This window comes from Phasianus colchicus, chromosome 1 (assembly GCF_987193195.1).
Source record: "Phasianus colchicus chromosome 1, bPhaCol1.hap1.1, whole genome shotgun sequence".
In the NCBI taxonomy this organism is placed as follows: domain Eukaryota; kingdom Metazoa; phylum Chordata; class Aves; order Galliformes; family Phasianidae; genus Phasianus; species Phasianus colchicus.
In genome coordinates, this window is record NC_143436.1 from 47,736,834 (window position 1) to 47,762,423 (window position 25,590).

Sequence of the window (25,590 nt, forward strand, 5' to 3'; positions counted from 1 at the left end):
GTAGCTGTTGTAGCATTACTTTTCAAGCAACCAAAGTACAAGTTCCAGTAATCCCAGAGAAGGAGAATCTTGACTTCTGTACCACTGCTCATCAGCCAAGCTGTACATAACAGTTTTTTTGTTTGGGATTCTACGGCTGCTCAGTGTGCATGTGCTACTGATATCTATCATAACAAGCATGTGAGAAATTAATCATTCAAGGGCAGCAATTCTTTCCCTCTATTCAGCACTGGTGAAGCCACACCTGGTGTACTGTGTCTGGTTCTGGGCTCCTGAGTACACAAGACTCCAGGGGAGCCACTGGATAGAACCTAGTGGAGAGCCAAGAAAATTATGAAGGGACTGGAGCATCTCTCCTATGATGAAAGGCTGAAAGAGCTAAAACTGTACAGCCTGGAAAAGAGAAAGCTGAGGGAGGGGAGGTGGTTAGGAGATTTTATAGGCATCTGGAAATACCTAAAAGAAGAGTGCAAAGAGGAGAGAACCAGGTTCTTTCCATTGGTGCCCAGTGCCAGGCCAAGAGATGACAGGCACAAACTGAAATGTAGGAGGTTTCATCTGAACATCAGGAAATGCTTTACTGTTCAAGTGGTCTGAGCAGCGGAACAGGTTGCCAAGAGAGGCTGTGGAGACTCTTTCCTTGTAGACATTCAAAACTTAACTGGATACAACCCTGGAGAAGCTGCTTTGCTTGAGCAGGGCATTGGACCAGATGCCCTCCAGAAGTTCCTTTCAGTGTAAACCAGTCTGATTCTTTTGTTCTCTTTTCAGATTAGGATCTGATACTGTGCAGTAAATATACCCTTGACCTAGATGACAAATAATAAGAAAGTGCGGTGTGCACTGAATAAAGCAAGACTTATAAGGGAAAACAAGATTATAAAATGAATGAGAATTATTTGAATGTGTTTTTCACAGCAAGCTTATACGCTGTAACCTTGCAGAAAAAAAGATACCATTTCTTCCATCTGTAAGGGAACTACAGATTTTTCAGAAAGATAACTTTTCATTTGCCAAAAGACTGCAACATTAAGAAAATGGTCCATCAAGAGAATACTATACATTTTAAAAAAACACTGATCTTGGCTAATTGATTTTTTCACTAAAAGTAAAAGCTTCTGAATATAATGTAGTTATCTTAGGTTATATGTACATAAAATAGTCTCCACATGAAGATTATTACATTCAGTTCAGAGTAGATGGAGATTTTCAAATGGCAGAAAATTCAATAATTCAACAAACAGAAAAGTTGCAGAGAATTGAACAATATGTGCTTTTAAAAAATATACTTTAACTATAATAAACAGCTATCAGTTAAGAATTATGTAGTATATAGAGCTGATAGAATCTTCATTTACAGATATTTTGGGAAACATACTGCATTTATTTTTCTGCTAGAATTGAACTACATTAGCTACTTGAAGTTGCAATATAGATTTTCTTGATAACGTACTTTAAAAATCATTTTTAAAGTAGTTTGAACTGTTTAAAAGCTATGTAATTTGAGCTACATTTTTAGTCTATAGATTCAACTGGTTGTCTTTAACATAGGAACATATAGGCACTTTCATAACATACTCCATTCTGATATTCATGGGAGAGGACTAAATTGTCTTCCAAATGAATTTTTACCTCTTAACATTAGGTGAAGCAAAGTGAGCCTGACTTATAAGTGCTTAGCTAACTTTGAGCACGTACCTAATCCTCATGTATTGGGCTATTTTCACAGTTTATCCCAAATATTAACACCAAACACTTGGTACTGATGGGTACTGATACTTGGTATTGGTATTTGATATTAACCTATAATAACTGATCTGATATTACTTAACATTGAAGCACTCTGAGTGCTTTGCTTGACCAAGGAGAAAGAACTTATCATTTTGAAGGATAAAGCTCCAATGGGGAATTCAACTCAGCAACCACTCAGTTTGCAACAACACTCTCTATTATAAATGCATTTATAGGGACGTCCTTCTATCCCATAGGCATAGCAGATTTGACCTAAGGGGATATTCAAATATAGGCTATGCAAAAATGTATTAATTTGAGTCTTGACCCTTAAGCACATGAATAGTTCCAATCAAGTTAATGGGATTTCTCTTGTTAATGGCAAGCTTATGTGTCTCCCTGAATCAAGGAGTGAATGTTTATACACACATGACTCATTCTAAAATGTGACTCACTGTAAAACTCACATACCAGTTGAGAGACACTGATAATGAAAGATATAGGTGCCTGCAGAAAAACAAGATCAATATTTTCAGAAATATTAAATAGAAACAAAAGCTTAAGTATATTTACTTTGCATTAAAAAATAAATGTACTTCAAAGTCGTGCATTTTTGGCTTTAAAAGTAAAAAAAAAGAAAATATTGCTTGGAGAATAACTACAGCGACATCTCAGTATTCAACATCCCTGTACTATCTGAATGTTATCATATAATGTTTGAAAAACTCAGCGCAATGTAATTGCAAAGCAAATCAGCCATAAAACATGTATTTTTCCTTTTTAAAAGTTGTGAAAGAGAGGGTGGATAAGTGGGTGGCAGAATGATGAAACTTATAGAAAATATATTATTTGTCATGAAATAGACCAGAAGGAACAGAAATTAAAGTAGGGGAAAAATCAGGTGGTAACTGAGTAGGCAGAAGTCACCACTTTATTACTCCTCCAGTACACAGTTTTTTATCTCACATATATATTCTCAGTAAAAATGTGTTACTGAAAATGAAGTTATTATTGCATTAAGATGCTGTTGGCTTAATGAAGGATAGAAGAGACAAAGCCATTCTAAAGAGATAGACTATAGACAGCATTCAATCTGCCTGAAGATGAGTGCTGGTTATCAGTAGATAATCAAAAAGACCTTAAAGAGCACTTGTACAAGATCATCTCCAGATCCATCAGTAACAAACTGCAAGCAGTTTGTCATATATTATCTAAAATACTAAATACAATACAAAAACAATGCACTGAAATAACTGAAATAGAATGAATCTCCTGACAGTAAAGTCAGTGTGTTATGGAAGTTAAAGGCCTAACTGCAAAAGATCAGTCAAAGAGTAAAATGTGCAAATGCTCAGATTTTTCTACAGATATTAGGGGGAAAAAAAAAAGAAAAAAAGGATTAAACATACACACATGCTGAATTCTCAGTGAAGTGTGACCTGCATGAGATCCACCCAAATCCTCTCCCATTCCTAGTCTTTCTTCACTCAAATAGCATGTATAAACAGAATTTAAAATCATCTTCAATAGAAAGGCAACTGTTTTGGTATGGATAGAAAAAAAACACCAACCTGTTGCTTCTTCCTGTCTTACATAATTAAAATAATGACTTCACTATCATATCATTATCTCAATAACAAGGACTACCAGAAGATTTAAGACAGTTGTTGCTTTTCCTGTGCTAGCTCATATGTACTGTTTTTTATTGCCTGTAATGGAGTCAATATAGTATGTAGAGATCTACCCCAATACAAGTACACCTTTAGTTCATTTTCCAGATATATTCCTGGGTAGCTTAAGAGCTAATACGTAATCCTTTCTTCAGCCAGATATCATGTAGTGTCTTAAAAGTTCTGTAAAATACAAATGAAGTCAGTAACATGCCTTCACCTATAATTCCTTTGCAACACCACTTCTTATGAAGTACCTATGGCTAAAGCAGTGATCAGGTAAAATTACTGAGATTCCTTAAAAGAAACACCATTATAAACAGAGCGAAGGGCAGGGAGGTAAATATGCTAACATCTATGAGGAATCAACCAATAATTTTAAAAAGATGTGCATAGGAACAAAAATTATTATATTTTAATACGTGTTTTGTTTAAGGTTGACAGGCAGTGCTGAGGATGGTTCTTTGCAGACTGTAATAGTTTATATTCTAGAGATACCGAGCAGAGCACCAACATCAACAGAAATGATAACCAGAATTAATAGGAACTGCTCAATCTCAAATAACTACTGAAGCAAATAAAACTAAAGAGCCTCTTCTAAGATTTTTGTGCATGGCACTAAACTGAGACTTACAATAAGATTAGGAATGATGGACACCAAAAGAAAAGAAAATAGATGATCAAAAATGGCATTAGTCATTACATCCTTTTGAAAAATTAGAGAAAGCAATATAAAAACAGGTGTGTATATGGTCAAGTAACCCTGGACCCATATTCCTTGAGAACACAAACTCAAGCAGAGTACGGTTGCTATAGCCCAGTCTGCCTACACTCTTAACTTCATCAATGATCTTCCCTGAACTGGTGACCACCAGGTCCAGTAATGCTTCAACTCTGGGTGGTCTGTCCAATAACTTGCACAGGAAGTTGTCCTCAACAGACTTCAGGAGTCTCCTGGATTGTTCGCAGGAGGTAATTTTGCCATCTGAAATATGGCAGAATATTTACCATTAAGATTGCTTGTATATACTGCTCCCTCTTACTGAGAAAAAGCGAACAAAGGAAACTGAGGCTGCTACTGCTAAGAAAGTACCTACTTATTCAACTTCTAAAGAATCACTGAATATGATAAAGTGAAACCATACTTTTGCATTTATCTCCACTCCTTAATGGATCCTGTGAGAACTCACATAATTCTAAGGGATTAATAGGCTCCATTTTTTTTTTTATGCCATCAGGACAAAAGTTCTCTTCATACTGTTCTCCTCACAACAGAAACAGATGAAAGACATACTCATATTGTACTCACTTTTCTCATGTACCACCTATCAGATGTTAATCATCAGGCTTTATTTATATATATATACACATATGTGTATATATATATATATATATATATATACATATATATAAATACATATATTACTAGCAGTAGTTATGAGCTTAATTTTATTCTTATACTAATGGGGTAGACATGTAATCCATGTTGATTTCAGGTATATATAAAAGGCATTTAAGAATTCTATCATTTTTTCCTACCATTTGTATCTTTTGTGTATGTAGAACTAATGTCACTATGTATTAAAATATACAAGTGTACCTGTGCTGGTACCTCCTAACAAAACAGAGAGTGTTCTAGAAATGTTACAGAAGTAAGTATTTCTGTAACATGCAAAAAAAAAAAAAAAAAAAAAAAAAAAAAAAGTTAAAAAGTTCTGAAGTTATTTACTTGTTGCTTAAGATCATAAATCAGAAATGAGTTCATTTGAAAGCTTGCTTTCTCCTTCTTTCCTTATTAACTCACCTTTCCCTAGGGTAAACATCTACATATGACAGGAAAAAATAAGTCTTCCATATATTCAGGCTCACACTTTTTACAAACCATCAAAACTACTTTTTCAAAGAGAATAAATATGTTTTTAGAAACTAAAAGCTAAATGTAATTAAATGTTAGAGATCTTTCTCACATTCTTTATCAATATCATACATTGTTACAAATATTTTGCTTAAATGTGACAAACCAAATGGATCATTGCCGAGTAAGCATTTTTTCTTGATTAAATTGCCTCAACACCAAAGTCCAGTGCTTGTCATTGTGCACTCTGCCTAATCTCAAACTGAGATTCCAGAACATTCTTTCAGAATAACTTTCAAAGTTGAGCACCATGAGGACATCTCAGCTGCTGATCAGAACAGCACTAGATGTCTATGTTTATGCAACTGATGTGAAGGATTCAGCTGCACATCACAAGCACCTAGTACTATTCTAGACACTACATGGTAGCTGCAGAACCTTAATCACTGTTCCAGAAGGAATGATGCAAAAGAAACCTTGTCTGTCTATGGAGAACTGAGATAATTAACGTTTATGCAGCTGATTCCTACCTTTGGAGATTCAGCATTCCTACTAGTAATACTATGATCAAATAGAAAGAAAATGAATTTTAAGAAAATCATAATGAAAATAACTTTTTGTTCTCTTGTGAGAGAGAAGTTTCAAAGGTCATTTTGGCTAGAATAACAGAGAAAAATCTGAGGAGAGAAAAAAAACATGGGAAATGCAATTAGGAGTCCACTACAGATCTTTTGGAGGTCTCTAGGGAGTCAGGGCTTGAAGGAACAATTGCTGATGACTGTTATCCTACTAACAGCAAAGTTCATCAGTCTCGTTGATGATTTGGTTTTGTAATATGACAGAGACAGTTGAAGTTAATACTGCAAAATCACCTTCCTGGATGAAAATTTCATAATCTTTTACATTCTTCACAAGTAATTGCAACTAAGATGATCCCAACTGAAGCTGAAAACTACAGCTTAAGAATGCACACCATGTCGCACAGTACTGCATACTCACAGGACAGCAGACATGAGAGTATGGAAGAAAAGTGTTCTGCTATGTAAAGCTGGCAACAATGTGCACAATGGCACAGGCAGCTCAGGAGAGGTAAGGAATGATAATGGCACAAATAGGTGTGGAAAAGAATGCTCACTTAAGCACTGAATAACACACGCACAAAGATACCTAATTATCCACTATCTAATTATATATTTTGTATTGACAAGATGGTCTCATGATCAGTTCCAATAGACTCTTCAGATTCTGAGTAGTCCTGCTTAGATTGTAGATTTTTTTGGTATTTGGTTGAGTATAATGACAAACTATATATGTGCTCAGTACAATGTCTGACAGTCTCTGAACTAAAATGGCCTTCATGGAAAAAAAAAAAAAAAAACACAAGGATCTGCTGTGGTTAATTTAATAAAACATAGCTGTCCAACAGGATTCTCAAGTAGATAAAATACTACAAACCATTTGCTGAACATCCAAAATTTACATACAGCTTTATATCCATGAAGACAAACAAGCTCTTTGATCAGAAAAGCTTAAGTTCTAATGACTTTATATGGAGAAAAAAAAAAAAAAAAGTGCTACAGCCATATCTGAGATCCTTGTATAAAAGAGGTTTAACTAGGATGAAAGAGTCCACAGCAGGGCAAGTGAAATGGTTGGTAGCATGGCAAGATTTACATACAAATAAACTTGCAAGTGTTAGGATTACTCATCCAGATTTAAAATAGCTTTAAGAAAAATCAAGCCTGCATTATTGCAAGTTGTGGAGAGTGTGCACCAACTATTTTTTCTTTACTACTCTGTCAGATTTTACCATAGAAGAATAAATACAAGCATGTACTCAGGAAATAAAATGCCAACACATACAGCATGTTCTGCAAAATATAATAATACATTGGTTATCAAAGTAAACAATGTGGCAGATTGGACCAGAAGGATTAGACACATTTAGGATTCACCAATGCAAGCTAAATACCTAACAGCATTTAGAGTGATACATTTGCCTGTAAGCTGTTTTCCTGCAAGTATCTGATAGTCAAGGAATTTGCCCCACACATACATAATTGGAGAGACAAACTAAATAGTCCAGAAAACCATTATAGCGGAAATGAAGTCGTATTTTTTAATGCAGATCAGATGAACTGGTGGCTTGGGAAGCACCCTTCCCCCTTGTTATAGTAGACTCTATGTAGCTTAAATCATACTAAGCACTGTCATATTTCAGCATTTTACATTCTCAAATAAGTGCTGACTATTTCACAGGGTATGTCTGTGCAGCACGCTGGAGGATTGTCTAGCAATACTTGTACCAGAAATCACAGCAGCAGGGAGCTGCAGGCTAATTTAGTTGGCTGGGAAGCATGCCATCAGGCAGATTATTCTATGTAGAGTTCCACTCGGTTACAGTTAGGCTTCCTCCAACACAGAAATCTTTATGATGCTGCTCTAAAGCACAGAGTAATTTACAGATACAGAAAATAACCCTACAGTAGTACTTTTAATAACTACAGAACATAGTTTAGGAAAAAATACCAAAGAATTGTTTGAACTTCCCTGTGCTGGGTAAACTGCTTAAAAAAGAACGGGAAAAATTTGCACGAAGTCAATGTGTTTATCTCTTCTTCTTTGTAACACCTATCTCCTGTTTGCATACAATTGCCATTTTGGAAAATACGTCATGACATGGTATCATACTTGAAAACAAACCACAGATGATTGGTACGGATGTCAGATTATAAATGTCTAATGAAATAAATCACAGTAAAAACAGTTCTTCTCGGTGGGAAATACCACCGTGTGCATTAGGAACTAGGACTAACAGATGGTTTCGTGTTGGGTGGTAGCTTTTAAAAACAATTTATAAAATTATATAACCTTGTCTTCAGAGAGTGGGTAGACTTTTGTAACACAAATCTTAAATGTAGAGTTTACATATCCTGCAAGAGATAAGTAGAGGGCTTTTGTACCTTTATGTCCAATTGAAATAATAGCTAGAATTAGCCTGTAAAAAGAAGTTTGTAACTGAACTAGTAGGGATCAACCGTTCAAAATTCTTGCAATGTCATAATTCAGCAATACAAAAATTATCTATGCTATAAAAGGGGAATTAAATACAGTGAAAGTATTCCAAACATTGGCTCTTGGTACAATTCTCTCATAAATACAAATGACAAAAATAAATACCACTAAGGTATGTTATCATTTTTTTCCTATGTTATATAATTTAAAATATACCTGATTCTTACTATGGACTCTCAACAAATCAGGCCTGATTATTTTACTATTCTGTAACTAAAAAGTTGACCTAACTGTTCTTGAATGTATGTTTAATATATCCACAAGTCAGACATTGTATATACTTATTGCTCACTTTCCTCATGTGGAATTTTGTCTCACTCTCCCTATAATGCCTCTAGACAAATTTATAATACAATCAAAGGGTTCCACTTTTGATCTAAGAGAGTAATTATTTTATTCCAGAATATTTGATCTCTCTTTTCCACTGTAAGATTTCAGTCCAGACAATATTTGTTTAAAAGTTGCATTTAAAAAGTAATAATAATATTATCAAATGCTTGAATAATGTAAATTGTTTTTCTCATTATTTTATTATTATTATATAATTATATAATTATATTATTATTATTATTATTATTATTATTATTGTTATTATTACTTTGCAAAATAAAAAAATATATATTCACTTCTAATTTTTGGTACATGTGCTTCTTAGAAGAATTATTTTTCTTTGCATTAGATAAAATTTATAACTGACCACACAAATTTTATTCACCTCTTGTATATAAATTCCTAACAATCTTCTTCCGTAACACACAATTCTATCATTTCAAATCTCCTAAAGATTCAAAAATAAATCATATTGTCTTTATATACATTCACCTTGATTTTCTGACATGAGAATTAAAAGTAAATCTTTCTTTTGAATACATACCATCACTGTTTTCAACAGTGTTAATATGGCATGTTTTAAAAGATATTATTCTCTCATAAAGTACGCAAGTATTAAATGCCCATTTCAGATGACAGAATTACGGAGAAATTGACACTTATATTGTGATGAAATCCAAATCTTTTTTCTTGAAACTACAGAACTTTTCTCATGCTTCAATTTATATTACTTCTGCTAGCCTTTGTTATCTATTATATAACCATGGAATGTAAATGTGAAATGTAATCAGATATACTGCTACCTCTTCTGAGAAACCTCTCTGTAGTGTAGTCCCAGTAATCCTATATGACTTCAGTATTTCAGTTTTATTCTGAAAGCAAAAAAAACGAGGGCATCTCATAGCACAAGTTTCTCAGTATTTTATCTTAATTACTCCAGGTAATTAAGAAGAAGACTAGAAAAACACTTTCTATATGAGGAACTGTACCTCCTTTAATCTAAACTACAATTTGAAGACAGCAAGATAATGCATTTGCACTTGGAAATCTATAATGTAGGTTATGTATTCTGCTTCTGAACATGATAGCATAACTGTAAAAGCAAACATTGCAAGTAAATACCATCTACACAAGATTGAAATAACTGATGTGAAGAAAATATTGTCATTTAGAGTTTCATTTTTATTAAGTTTATCTAGCAGAATTTTATTATTTAAATTTAATTTTAGTTCCAATTTTGTTTTCTCAACTCCAAATGTGAAAAATATTTGTTTATTCTTACACTATAAAGAACACACCACCTTCCAAATGCAATCTTAATTGAGAATTAGAAATATGCAATAACTTTCTGAACAGAGAACAAGATAAACGTCTTCTAAGAGTCAATTTTTAAAAATGTTCATTAAATTAACACATCCAATTGGTGAAAAGACTAAGATGTACTGTATCTAGTATGTACATCTTCCATATAGAAGTATACATATATATACTTACAGACATAGAATAGTGTAAACGGTCTTAATAGTCTGTTTTTTGTTTTGCAAAAACAAATAAAAAGTAGCATTCAACAGAAACCTTTCTTATGTGGACACACACACAAGCCATTCTCTCTCCTTTCTGAATGTTTTTAAATTAAGAAACACCAGAAAATACACTGTAATAAATATGGCATATTTCTGTTTTTAGCAGTACATTTAGAACAATATGTTCTCACACAAATACGTACACCTCAAACTCGACAAGAAATGGGTAGCAGAGGAATTTAAATTAAAACAATTTACTAGCAGGAGCTCTGTATCATTCCTCCCAACATACACTTAAACATTCTAGTGTTTGTTTTCCTGGCACTTTATTCTTCCAGATCTTTTGTTTGCAAGCTATACCCATTTAAATTTTCTTACTTGCTTTTGAATTCACACAGATCCTTTGAATAGACACTTGACATGTAACCCCTATGTAGTAAAGCACCTCTAAATTTAGCCCTGAGATTTTAGTTTGTGCCTTAAATGTATGCCATGATGTTTGATAATTTTCCACTTACAAGAATTACAGACGTTTAAAAGTAATTTAAACTATAAACTCTTTTAAAAATGCATGATTTTAAGAAAGCAAGGAAAAAAAAGTTGAAACTCTTGTATAACATGGCTGCTTTTGTTCTTGAAATTACTGAGCCAGACTGCCATCTATTGGAAAATAAACACTTCTAAAATTATATTTTTTTGAAAACTGAAAGTACTATACGCTACCGTAAAACTGATTTGCAAGCAATCACACTTAAGACAGCTTAATTTTAAAATTATATGAAATAATTTACATGAGAGCACATCATACATGTGTTGAAACAAAGCCAAATTTGCAATATCAAGCACAGAAAATGAATTTTCTGGTGTGGCTTTAACTTTCTTTAGTTCATTATTTGTAATGAGCTCTTCAAGTAAATCATCAAGTTAGCATATTCACATCTGACTTTGTACTACTCATCAAACAAGTGTTCAAACTATTTACCTTCTGTTCTCATTCAGGAAGCTAACAGTCAACACACTGTTCTAGAATCCTAAATTTTATCTAGCTTCCCTTCCAACTTCTGGAGTGGAATTCTGCACTTTATCTCATCTGTTCCTATTTAAAATTATATGGCATTTAGCATTACTCTCCTTACTTTCACTTACTGCTCCATTGTATTCTCTTCCTCCCAGAGGTTCAACTAATCTAATTTGCAAGATTCTGCCCTTCAATTTTTGTATTCAATTTTCCTATGTCCTCGAGAAAGTTAAGTCTACAGAAAGGAAACTAAACATTTTTTTTTCCTCTAGGAAGCTCCTTTTCAGTTTCACCTGGCCTCAGAGATGTGCAAACTCTACTTTAAGATTCTGTAAAAACATTAACCTCTTGTATTGTTAAATACCTTATGTCACAAATTAGACATCAGGTCAACAGAGGCACATAAAGTAACAAAACATGTAGTGTTTTCCATGCAAAATTTGTTGAAAAGGTTGTCCTGAAGACTGAAGTCCTCTAGTCCAAACATATCAGAAAAACTTGCTGAGTGGCTGGATGATTAATTGTTGAACTACTCAGTAAACGGACAACTGGATTTAATTCTGTTCTTAACCTTAAAAAGTTCTAACCCACAACTTCTTAAAAAAAAAAAAAAAAAAAAAAAAAGAAGTAGCATTCTGTATATGCTGTATCACTGAGCAAAAAACAGTGCAAGACATGTAAGGTCAAAAAAGGAATAGAATTTACTAGTGGATAAGAAGTCCTAAGCCACTCAGGACCGCATTGGTATTTTTCCAGTGGCTGTAAAATACACAAAGAACCCTGGAGGGAATCATGTGGGAGACTACAAATGTGACGTTAAAACTCACTCTTATGCCATAGAGAGCAATGAACTGCACTTTTCCACTTTCCAGATGAAACTTTTTATAGTCCAGTCACCGCATTAAAAAGCGGACTGCATCACGACTACTATTATGCCAAACAAAGAGTTTTGCTCTTTGAAATATCAGAGGTTGACACTGATTCAGGACAGAATTCCAAGCTGTGAATACTAGATAGAAAAACATACCTTTTTTAAGTATCTCGAATCAATCTAAACCTTCAGTCCCACGGAAGATGTAGCCCTCTTCAAAATTATCAGTTTTTTATAAAAGCTAACAAATGCGCTCTGCTTCCTGATGCTTTCTCCTTACTGTGTCTATGATAGGGTAGTCTCAGGAGGTGCTTCCTTGATCCAACTGATCAGATTTTGACCCACAATCCCTCCTATTTCTCTGACAAATAGCATGATGCAAAGGCAGGGAGTAAAGGAACAGCCAGTTCCTTTGAGGAATCTCCCAAAGGTTACAAAGTCTCATGGCTTGGATTTTGGAGAGGTTCAGAATACTGTACTATAGAAGTTCAAAAGTATGCATCAGTCATCAACTCTAGAACCAATATTTGTCCAGGAAATATCACCTAAAATATTACCAGTGGAGACCTGACTACTGCACCTGCTCAGAGCTAACACTGCCACAGTCAACAACAGGTCAGGGGAAGAGTTACTGATTGCAATCTGAAGCAAGTGCTCATTTGTAGAGGATCACCTGGTGCAGTTCTTACACCTGTGCTGGAACTGGTAAAGAGAAGGACAACACACTTAGTCCTGCAGGCAGAAGGAGACTGTACTCCAGTGCTACTGTGCTGTCACCGTTTCCAAATAGTCCTGGAGTATGCAGCAGCAAGTTAAATAGATGTAGACATAGAGCCATGAATGGTTTGGGTTGGAAGGGACCATTAAGATCATCTAGTTCCAGCTCCCGTGCTATAGGCAGAGATACCTCCCTCTAGACCAAGTTGTTCAAAGCCCCATCCAGCCTGGCCTTGAATGCTTCCAAGGAAGGGGCATTCACAACCTCCCTCAGCAGCCTGTTCCAGTGTGTCACCACCCTCACAGTAAAGAATTTCTTCCTATTATCTAGTTTAAATCTATCTCTTCTGTTTTAAAGCTATTTCCTCTCACCCTGTCATTACATGCCCTTATAAAAAGTCTGCTTCTCGCTTCCCTGTAAACCCCCTTCATGTACTGGCAGGCTTCTATAATGGTCTGCCAAAGCCTTCTCTTCCCCAGGATGAAGAACCCCAGTGCTCTCAGCCTGCTCCTGCAGGGGAGGTGCTCCAGCCCTCTGATCATCTTTGTTTCTGGACGTGGTCCAACAGCTCAATGTCCTTTTTGTGTTGGGGACCCAGAAGTGACACAGAACTCTAGATGGATCTCATGAGAGCAGAGTAGAGGAGCAGAATTATCTCCCTCGACCTGCTGGTTACGTTTGTCTTGATGCAATTTAGGATATGGTTGGTGTTCTGGCCTGCAAGTGCACATGCCAACTCATGTTGAGTCTTTCATCAACCGACATTCCTAAATCTTTCTCCTGTAGTCCCAAATCTTTCTTCTACACTTTCAAATACTTCTCCTGCACCCCCAAATCCTTTTCCTAATAGTGATAATAGAGGAGAACTCCTCCCAGAGGTTCAAATAATCCAATTTGAAAGATCCTGCCCTTCAATTTCCCTATTCAATTTTCCTATGTTCTCCCTATTATCTCCTAATAGAGATAATAGAGGAGAACCCACTTACTCTCTAGATTATTTGCAGAAGCTTCCCAGCAAGAAGAAAACTCAAGACAAAAAAAAAGTTGTAAGAATCTCTCTCATATTTATCCTAAAATCCATTTCTGCCTCTCTGTATCCATGTTTCCTTCTGCCTATTTCTTTCTCTGTATATTCATGTTCTTATACATAAATAGTCATGTAAGTTTCTTCAGTCATCATCATTCACTCTTCTAACACCTTGTCTCTGCCTGGATGGCTCCTTACTGAGCCTATGGGTCTTAATCTAAAAAGCAGCACTTCCCCCAAAATAAAAGACCATATTTCAAAACTGAGAATTTTGGCTACAAAGAAGACAGACAGAAACTGAACGGACTTAGTAACAGTAAAATACTTTTCTATAATGAAGATCTTTTTAGATGAAACAGCAAAATCTCACATCACAATACAGTTCCTTCCATGTATAGGCCTGTGCAGTTGGGTCCACTCAAAGGGAAAACATGCTCTGCTCTGAATGGTGACTTGATGATAAAAGTGTGTATCATCACCTTGATTCTAGTTTTCATTGAAAGAAAAACTTGTTGCACTAATGGGAAAGAGCGATGACATGCTTTAGCCAGTTCCCATTTTCAAAGATTTGCTTTCATGTTGGGTTGAATAAATAATCACATGAAATGTCAGCAAATGTACTTGCCTAATTTACCTGCTATAGATAAATTACAGATTTACCGGTTGAATATTCACATTCTATTTCATTTAGGTCTGTAAAAATTCCAGTTTGAATAGACAGAATTATATGAGTTTTAATTTCTGCAAAACAGCAACAGAGCAGACTTAAATAGCAGTTAGCATCTAAATACAGAGGGACACTTGAAAGACATAAAGAAATGCTTAAATGACTCCAGTACCTTGTTTACACTGACTTCAATATGGATTATGTATCTAATTGCTCAAACATAAAAGGACTTTACAAAAGTAGCTACTGCATTTTGGGGCAGCTAATCATTCCTGTAAACCTAATTCTGTCTCCATATACGGTAAGGAATTCTCTAGCACATAAAATGTCTTAACTTGTTATGCTTTTCACCACATATTAGAGCATAATCATTCTTAATTTATGAAGAAAGAAAATGAAATTTAGCATTTAACATTTTACCTCTGTTGTGTGTATTATTTAATGAGCAATCCTATTTATTTTGCTTACTGAGGAAAAGAATTAAATTAAAAGGAAAAAAGAATAATAAAAGTGCTTTTTTACCCTGTAATGAAAAAAATGAATCCTACAGCACTTTAATTACAGGAATAATATTAATGAAGTTATATTTTTAACTGTAGGTAGAAATCACTGAAGTGTCACAATCACAACAATTTTCAGTATTAGACACTCAGTCTTTCATATCATTAACTACTAAGAAAGTTATATGGTAATAAAATTTGTAGGAATTGTAACTGAAGATGTTTAGCTTCTTATTTTGAGGGGTAATTCTGATCAAATTTTGCAAGCATTTAGTCTCAGATATAGTTCTGAGTATTATCAATTTCAGTGCATTTCTCAAAAACCCCCTTTTGCACTCCCCAAGCTCAAAAGTAAATTTAACCTGAACTTTTGATCACATTTGTAGTGATAGCCATCAAAAGCTATTCTTACTTCTAGGAGGCAATATCTTTATAAAATCTTTATAAAATATCTTTATAAAATTAGAGGAACACTAAATTCTAAGTCTGTAATGAGTGCATCCTATTCTTTTTTTTACCATCATATTATTGGACATATCATAATCTTGCACTATTTCTTTCTTGAATGTGACATAAATAAAGCAAATATAAAATCCTAAATCATCTAGGTTGGAAAAAACCTTCGAGATCATCAAGTCCAACCATCAGCATGACCTAGCAAAGTCCCATTCCTAAACCAAGTCCCTTAGTGCTACATCCACACTTCTCTTCAATACTTCAGGGAAGGAGATGGCACAAATTAACTGGGCAGCTCATCCCAATGCTAAACCACCCTCTCCATGAAGAAATTTATCCTAATACCCAAACTAAGCCCACTCTGACACTACTTAAGATCATTACATCTTTCACTTTTTTTTCCAGACGACCCCCAGATGGAGATCAAACTGATTGCAGATGTTGTCCTGATGGCCCTAGATGGCAAGAGAAAGCTATAATTGGGCAGCAATTCCCTTGAATTTGGATCCATTGGTACAAAAAAGAACAACTATTACTGAATATATTGTCTTTGTATCTCATCTTACTTACTACATTAAGCTTGGTTTGGATTCCACTGGTCATAAGTTCTTCCTCTGATATTTTACTAAAATTGTCCAGAAAATGGTCTGATATTGTATGAGACAGATCTTCAAAAGAGTATTCCTTTTCTTGGCACAATTTGATTTCATCTAAGAGCTTTGATAATTCTCCAGTCACAGCTTCACCTTTAAAAACAGACACACCGTTAGTCAGTACTTAGAATATTAGAGGTCATTTATGACTAAAAAGGGAATGCAGGTTATGTACATTTTTCCTTAGTATTTCTTACATTCCATGCCTTAACATCTAAACAGTGATCTTCATACACAATTCTACCTTCAAAAATAATGACATCTCATTCCAGGATGGGAATCACTCGAGGTAATCTACTTATTTTTCCTTTCCTTTATAGCTTGTATTTACTTAGGATGAAATTCAACATGTACTTACCCTTTCTGTTTTCCAACACTGAATAAAACCAGCAGCTATCCAAGAATATAAGATTTAACCAGAAAAGTTGCTACAAACATACGAAACTACCACTCCATACACTGCATGGGATTCATGTTCGCTGGTCTGAACAAGTAAGACATTGCATAGTCTCTGTAAACTCTAAATTGATTGGGACTAAGTTTCAGAGAATAAACATCTGTCCCTGCAAAAAAGCTATGTTTTATAAACAATCCTTGGTCTCTTTCTCAGAGTCCAATTTTTTGGAATAATGGGGGGATGTGTTGGAAAAAATCCACAAGTTTGAAACATTCCTCCCTATATCAACCTATCAGAAATACATGTTTAGTGCATTCTTTATTGTATTTCATGATTTCTCCTTCATCTTCAGTTAATCAATTTACCAAAAGAGTAAGACAATGGGCTTTTAGTAGCTATACTAACTGAGGGCCTCTACTTGAAAGATTGGAATAGTAATAAGTATTAGAATCACAACTGTGTTGTGTTAGGCTGGGATAATCTACTGCATACGTGTTACACAGTTACCTTTAATAATAGCAATGAAGAAGTGAATGAAAGCCAAGTTTATTCTTGAAGCAAGTAAGAGACTTTTTCTCTTGACTAGGTTCCAAGAGTCATACTGTTGGAAACTACACTCCTCCTACTCAATAAAATACAGAGATAATTTCATTCCATTCTATCCTTTGGGGAAAAAAAAAAAAAAGTAACTGAAGAAGCCCCAGGTAATATTCTTTCTCTTTGGTCTAGAGCTCTTTTTGTGCCATTCTTTATAGCTTTTTTTTTTTTTTTTCATCATTTGTTATGCTAGGTAGACAGACACAATTCATTGTATTTTTTAAAATTACAACCGTGACTCCAATTTTTAGATCCAAGAACACAAGCTGTTAATTAAAAGCATCTAATTGCCTTTTAATAGTTAAGTATAAGAAATCTTTTAATAAAAACAGTTGTTACATTTTGTTGATGTTTGCACAAAACTTGAAATTGAATCAAAGTTGCAATTAGCTCTATTTATATTTAGCCTTCTAATTAAAAAAAAAAAGAAGAAGAAGAATTTATTTCAGATTAATACGAGAACAAGTAAAAATTGGAAATAAAATACTTGAATATTACGAACTATTTTAAATACATCCTGGAGTACATAATGAAAACACAGGACTACTGTTTCCTACAGATTTATGTTCTCTGAGTGCAAAAATCTCATATTCTTCCACATATGTCCTTCGATATTTCTTGCTAGGCAAGAATTAGTTGTGTGTGGTAAGACAGGAACTGCAAATGTGATAACTGACCTGTCTGTAAGCGTACACTAACTGGCTATCTGATTGCTGCCAGAAAGAATACATAAAAGATGAATTTTGCTTAACTTTCTATCAGAGCAGGCCTAAGAAATGTCTCTCTCCTCTATCTAGCTATCTATTTTCATGACAGTCACAATAAGGTAATTGATACAGCTATCCATCTTTCAAATTTGGTTTAAATTATTTGAAATTAGATTATTAGAAAATGACAGACAGATGGGAAGTACAATCACATACAATTTCTTTCCTTTAAAATCAGATTACACAACAAACAAGGAAAAACAAAGTAGCATGTTTTACTGTGTTTATATCTTGAAAGCAGAAGAACAATGTGTTTTAAAAGTATTTACTACCTAAATTAATGAGAGATTTTTCTATGGCACAGGGAAGCTGACTTCATGAATGATTTTACTAAACTCAAAGGAACTATTTATATTCATATTTTACATGGCTGTCAAGCACCCCAATGGGAAACGTGAGTAGAACTAGAGTATTTGTTTACTGTCACCATGAAGATCATATCTGGCTTGCAGCAATAAGCTTAATTTTCTCATGAACTAAACTCTCCTAGTAAAGGGGTAAAAGAGACTCAAAAACAAAAACAAAAATAAAAACAAAACAAAGAAGACAGGCAGTTATTTGCCAGCAGTTAATTATATGTACTTTGGATGACCATAGAAGCCAGTAATCAGGTTTGTTTTTACAATTAGGATGGTTTTCATGAAGAGCAGGATTACAACATGCTCAAGAAATGTCCTTCTTATGACACTGTGGTGCATAAAGATGTAAGTAAGAGCATAAGATCAAAGCATGTACACATAACAGTGACAGTCATGGTACATGAAGGGTATGTTAGAAGATTCATCTGTAGGAAGAATGGGAGAGCAGTACACAAATGATCCTTCAAAGAGCCAAATGTAACACAATCAGAAAAGGTACTCACTGGCTGAGACAAAATAAATTCTCTCCTATCTTAAACACCTACAGAGTATTTTGGCAAATTTATTAATCTTCTGTTTTACTTATGAAATGCTTTATGTTATAGAAATTAAAAATATTTAAGATAAAACAATGTGATAGACTGTAACCAATCTATGACTTGTCATTTTTGAGAATAGTTCTTTACTTTCCTTTATGGTATACATTACAGTGTATGCAGGCAAGCTAGGTAGTTCATAATGGAAGAAAAGCTTTTCAATATCAATCTCTCTTTATCTCTCTTTTTCATTTCATATCTTCATACAAACATGTTAGAAGTATAACTTTACTATTAAAGACAATTCAATACAGCTTCTGTATTTACTTTTAGCCTTTGGAGATGGAGGAACTTCTGGAGACAAAATGCAAGACTGATGTTCTGCACCTTCCAGTGGGCGTTCCTCTGAAACACTTGCATTTCCTGTTTCCATATATTCTGCAATTTAAAGATATAAATACATATAAACTCCAGAATGAAGAAGGTTGATTCTAATCAAAAGTATATTTCCTACTTCCTTTTTTTTATGAAACCTTTTCTAGTTTTGCATATTAAGATCTTGTAAATATTCATAAACACTGCGGCAAGGCAATCATTTATTGAAAATATTATAAAACATTATAATGGCCAGTTACCTTCTCTAGTCTACTGAAACTGTTAGAGAAATCTAACAGCAAGAGTAATGAGTTGTAAGTATCACTGTGTTTTTCCTATCTCCTTAAATATCCATATTGCTTTTGAAATATCCATATTTCTTGTCCATTGTATTATTACTGTTGAAAGAGTTTTCTTTTGTTTTAAATATGTTAAGAATTTTTAGTCAGTTTAGTTTTAGCCTCACAAGGGCAGTGTAAAGGGGTCAATAACCTTCCTCTCACTGCTGGCCACCCCTCTTTTGATGCAGCCTGGGATACAGTTGATCTTCCAGGCTCTAGTCAAGATATTCAAGTTAACAGTAAGTAGAAATATTGATACTGACTAGATAAAATATTCTGCTTGCAGTAGAGAGACTAAGTACTTGAGAAAAAAGGCACTCTCAAAAATTTAGATACAATTGTCTAAAAAATTCCATTCTAAAATTTTTCTCTTTTATTTTTTAAAATTTGCTTTGTCCCAACTTCATGAGCATGTTTATAAAAACAGACATATGTGAAATGATGAATGAGATAAACTTCAAATTCACTATTAATTTTGTATAAATATATATTATTTTCACATGGATTAGTACACGGCCTAGCTCAATAAAACTCTAAGACTTAAATGAACGTTATTGCAGAATAAATAGTAAATAATTAATGAGAAACTAAATTATGTAATAGTGTATTTTTGTTTTGTTTTGTTTTGTTCTCCAGCAGAATGACTGGTTCCCAGTTCAGGCAGTTATTTTGCATCTCCACTTTCTTGATTTCCTGAAGTTTCTTACCCAGATACTACAATAACCACTTTCATGAGTATCACACTGGATGAGTAAAGTGTTTCTGGGAACTGAAAACTTCCCTGATTTAATTTTTGCAGTCTACAATGTACTTGTTTAGCTAGTTTTATTTCTGTTTAAATAACAAATCCGATAACCCAAATACAAACTGTGATGAAATCGACATCTTAGAAAATGAAATTGGAAATGGCAGAGAACAGCATGCAGTTTTAGAATACTTTGCAGGTTGTTATTTCTTAAGATTATGATTTGAAAATGTAATATAGTAAGTCAGATGGTTTGCAACGGTCCGTTGGAGAAGCTGTCATAATTTTCTCCATATGAAAACATGCGGTTTAAGCAAAGAAGCAAAGATAATTTTTAAGTAAGGGACCATGTGAAAACTGTAGAGTCATAGAATCACCAAGGTCGGAAAAGACCTCCAAGGTCATACAGTCTGACCATCCATCTTTCACCAATATTTTCCACTAATTCATGTCCCTCAGTACAACATCTAAATGTTTTTTGAACACCTCCGGAGTCAGTGACTCCACAACCTCCCTGGGCAGCCTGTGCCAGTGCCTGACCACTCTCCTGGAGAATAATTTTTTCCTAATGTCCAACCTGAATCTGCCCTGGCACTTGAGGCCATTCCCGCTAGTCCTATTCCTAGTTACAGGGGAGAAGAGGCCAGATCCCACCTCCCCACCCCACCACAACCTTCCTTCAGGCAGTTGTAGAGAGCCATAAGGTCACCCCTGATCCTCCTCTTCTCCAGACTAAAAAGTCCCAGTTCCCTCAACCAATTGTTCTCCAGACCCCTCTCCAGCTTTGTGCCCTTCTCAGAACATGATCCAGGGCCTCAATGTAGTGTAGTGAGGGGCCCAAAACTGAACATGATACTCAAGATGTGGCCTCATCAGTGCTGAGTACAGAGGGATGACCACTTCCCTGCTCCTGCTGGCAACACTATTTCTGATACAAGCCAGGATGCCACCTTGTGCCATGCTGGACATGCTGCTGGGTCATGTTCAGCCACGTGTCAACCAATACCCCCAAGTCTGTTTCCTCTACACAGTCTTTCAGCTACTCTGCCCCAAGCCTGCAATGTTGCCTCGGGTTGTGGCCAAAGTGCAGGACCTGCTACTATGTTGAACGTCATCCCATTGGCCTCAGCCCAGGTATCCAGCCTGTCCAGTTGGTTCCAGTCAACTTGGTGTCATCTGCAGACTTACAGAGAGTATACTCAATCCCCTCATTCAGGTCATCAGTAAAGATACTCAGCAGGACAGGTCCCAATACCAACCCCTGGGGAACATCACTTGTGACCATTCACCACCACTATCTGGGCCCAGCCCTCTTTACCTAGCAGAGTGTACCTATCCAAGCCATGGGCTGCCAGCTTCTCCAGAATACTGTGGGTGACAGTGTAAAATGTTTGCTGCAAGCAGCAGCAAGACAAAATACTCTGGAATGTTTTCCAGCTCTGCCAGCTATAATATTTGTTGAGTTATTGTGTGAGGTGGAGGAGAAATAAAAGAAAAGGAAGATCAAAAGAAAAAGAAAAGGGAAAATAAGAATTAATGCTTGAAAATATGTACTGGATAATTTTGCAGCTGTCCAAAAGCAAACACAAAATAAAGTTCTACCAAGTGGCAGCGTTCAAATTATTGGATCAATAATTAAATTATTAGGAAAGGAAATGCAGGTAAGATTGTGAAGAACATTAATTTTGGTGTCATTTTGATATCCATATAAGTCTTGGGAAACCTCTAAAAAAGACTCAGTGCACAATGTGCTGGAGAGGTTTAGAACAGCCCAACATGGTGCAACACTTACAGCTTCAGACTTCTGTGGTACTTGTACTGTTAACTTTATGCTCTTGAAAATTCTACTGTATATATGCAAAAAACAATGAAGTGATGGATTCAGTTGTGAGAAGCTTGTAGATTAGGTAAATGAGAACTTCCTCATGTTATCAAAGGAGCAGACATAAACCAAGTGATCTATTTTAGGAGCCAAATACAAACTACTCAAAAGCAGTTGATGCTTTCACCCGCAACAAAATTTTATTCACCTGCAGCTAGCTAGAAACTCATCTTCCATGCCTTTCCAAACTTAATGAAAAAGATGAAGTTGTTAACCATCATCTGTGTTCTAATTACAGTGTAGCTTAGAGACTTCTCTGGATTCTATCACTCTCCTCAAAACAGAAAGACAAGCTCAGTCAATTAGATCAGTTCATGATCAGAACAGTTTCCATAGTTGTAGTCTGAAAGAGTTTAGAGAAGAGAGTTCTGCAACAGGGGAGGGTGAAGTCTGCTCAGGATGCAACCTGTCAGAATCATAATGCTTCTCCAGCTTTCTGTGTCATGTCATCCTGTTCTATATTTCACAGACAGTGGACATGACTAGCACAGAGTGAGGGAAGCATATGTTAATACATACACTTCAGAGATGGCTCTTCACCAAACTGCTTTGGGAAGAATGGAATATTTTACATCTGTTGACTCAAATGGCAGATTACAGTTCAGTGAGGATTAATCCAAAGAATCTGAAAATCTGAAAATGTTCCAGAAGGGTTCCTCACTTCTGTAACGTGTGCTAGGCCAAAGTCAAGCAGAAGGGAAGGCATTAAGATGTAGGCAGACACACACAGATGTCTTGCAGAGGAGCCCCAGGATTATCAGCTATGACAGAAGATGGCCCAGCTCAGCTGGAGTTGTTGCTGAATATCCAGGGGCAGTGAAAGCTTCAGCTCAGATCAACCTGCTCTAACTTCAGTTCCTCCATGTCCTTATTCCTTAGTGAGGTCAGGATTTTTGCTTAATTTATAAGACCTTTACTTCTATTTTGTATTATTATTGTTAATACTTAGTATAAGCTCCTTTGACTTTTGTTTTGATAGGCAACATAAGCAAAGCAAACAGTTAGAATCACCTAGAGTTCCTCCCTAGAGTGACTTCCTCTCAAAGAAAAGGAAAAAAGCCAAATTTGACTAACATAAAAATATGAACAGTCACCTGTTCAAATAGAAAAATCTCCAATAACTAGTTCAGGTGAATAAAGCAGTCCCACCAACAAACACCCCCAGAATGGCCTGTGTCCCTGAAGATTAACCTAATTCTGTGTAGGCACATAAGGAGACATGTTCAGGGATGATAAAAAGACAAACACTGGAGCTATGATTCTGAGATAGGTGAGGAAGGTGGTAAATAGTGGATTAATTAATTAACAAACATAGTTTATTAAAGTGCTATACAGTTGATGAATACCCAGGAAAAAAAATAAAGGTGCTGGAAGTGCTGGGGAATTGACATCCCAATTCTTTTCCTCCCAGAAAGATCTAATAAATCATTGACTGGAAAAGTCTTTCAGCGAGGCTGCAGACTTGTACTGAAGGGAATGCAAAATCTATACAGAAACACAGGAAGAGAGAGAGAGAGAGAGGAAGAGAGAGAGAGAGAGAATAGACTAATGCTCTGTGATAACAACATTGCAGCTATATATGCAGGGGAGAGAAAATAGAGTCCTGGTTCTGTTTCCATTCCAGCAGCTGTTTATGTATTTTCCACTTAGGAATAATTGGGTAACATGTACAAACTATGTTAGTTTCTTAAGCACCATCAGTAGAAGAGATAGGAAGTGGCTTTCTACTATATCTTCCATACTGCCTATACTGCAGAGCTTACTGTGTCTTTCCCATCATTTCTCATCTGTATAACTATCATCTCTTTTTTTTTCATAATAGCAAGAATTCTGTTTCCAGAAATAGTAAAAGAGCAAGATTCTAACAGAAAACATATTGGGCTGGGGAAAAAGGGTTGAAAGATGGTGCAGTGTGCACCTGCGTCACGTTCACATGTGCTGAAACTAAAACACAGCTGGTCGGTTTAATTTTAGGCCTACTAGCCTTGGCAACTTCCCTTTCATCTTCAATGGCTAATTATAAAGCCTTAAGTGCCAATACTGTTAACTGCTTCAGCACTGAATGCTGTTGTTCCATTACATCCAAGAAATGAATGTGCTAATTCTCCAATCTTTGAGCATATAATGTCAGAACAGCTAATTCTTCTTACCATGTAAAGTATCTATACTGTAATAAGTATTTTTAACTAAGCTCAATTCAGTTCAGACCTGAGCCAGACACAGATGATGATGAAACATATATGAAAGACATAGAATTAAAACTTGAGCTGTCATTCTAATCTGTCTGTAATTAACAGGTAATAAAAAAAAGGTTCAGGTGGCGTATAGTTTAGTTATTTGTTTTTGGGTTGCTCTTGAAAGGGATTTCATGATTTATTTGCCATTTATCAGATAATGAAACAAAATCTCCAGGAAAATGGAAGGCTTTTCATGCATTTTTTTTTTTCTTCTGCGGGAACTTCAATTACTGTTTTCTCAGGATGGTTGAACAGATTTAATATTGCTATTTCCATGAACTGTTTCCACGGATGTAAATTAATTTCTTCTTTCAGAGAACTTCTTTCAATTCAAAGAAATTTCTCATCAATTTCCTTAAAACTAACTCATAATTCTCCCTGAACACTTTTCTTATAATTTTGCTACACCTCTGTATATAGCACTGAACACTATCCATCAATCTCACCAGTAATACTGGTCACATTACTTCCTGGTTTGTTTCATCAGTCTGTATGTATGCATCACTCAGCCTTTGAATTAAATTTTGAAAGCTAATATCTTGCAGCAGGAACATATATAATGCTGTATTTTAATACTATAAACTGTACAGTGACACTATAAGACTTAACTCGGATTTCTAGGTTTCATAACAATATCAAGGGAAAAATGGAAAAAAAAGTAAAAATGCCAAAAGATAAAATCTTACTTTAACCTGCCAACAAGGAGGAAAAATCAATTCAATACATCATGTTGACATAGAATCATATAATCATACATACAGAAAATAAAATAGAAAGAAACAAAATTCAGCAATTAATTGTCTGACACCATTCATTTCATCTCTTTTTCCTTTTAGTCTACATGAAGGACATATGTAAACTTGCCTAGATAATGATCAGAACACAGGAGGTTTAGCAGGAATGTATTTGGAAGCCCCTACTTTCCCTCAGCATTTGCCCTTTCTTTGCATGGAATTCATTACCCACTGAAGTTGAACTCAATTAGAGTACATTAAGGTTTCTCAAATTCCCAGTGCTTCGCTGATTTTTTCACCTACAGAGAAATAAATGCCCACATTTCAATGAAAAATATACTCAACTAGCTTTTTAGGGACAGGATAGATCTGCTGTATCATCATCAGTGCTAGTATTGAATCCTGCCATTCTTGTTCTTGATTTTTCAACTTCATCTCAAAGTTCAAACTTTATCTCTGATCGTTAAAGGTTTAGTAAACCCTTTGCTGATGAAAAAGAATCTCAGTAAGCTCCACAAAGGAGTAC

The 25,590-nt window shown here is 35.2% G+C and overlaps 1 protein-coding gene across 2 annotated transcripts in view; it reads right to left on the bottom strand.

Moving 5' to 3' along the window:
• Positions 1-25,590, bottom strand: part of ANKS1B (ankyrin repeat and sterile alpha motif domain containing 1B) — a 409,696-nt gene that overhangs the window by 319,504 nt on the left and 64,602 nt on the right. For both annotated transcript variants that reach the window (XM_090140258.1, XM_090140254.1), the window contains exons 7-8: positions 19,078-19,188; positions 16,012-16,187 (exon numbers count right to left, since the gene is read on the bottom strand). In XM_090140258.1, the coding sequence (XP_089996384.1) occupies positions 16,012-16,187; positions 19,078-19,188 (287 nt within the window). The remainder of the gene's footprint in view (positions 1-16,011; positions 16,188-19,077; positions 19,189-25,590) is intronic.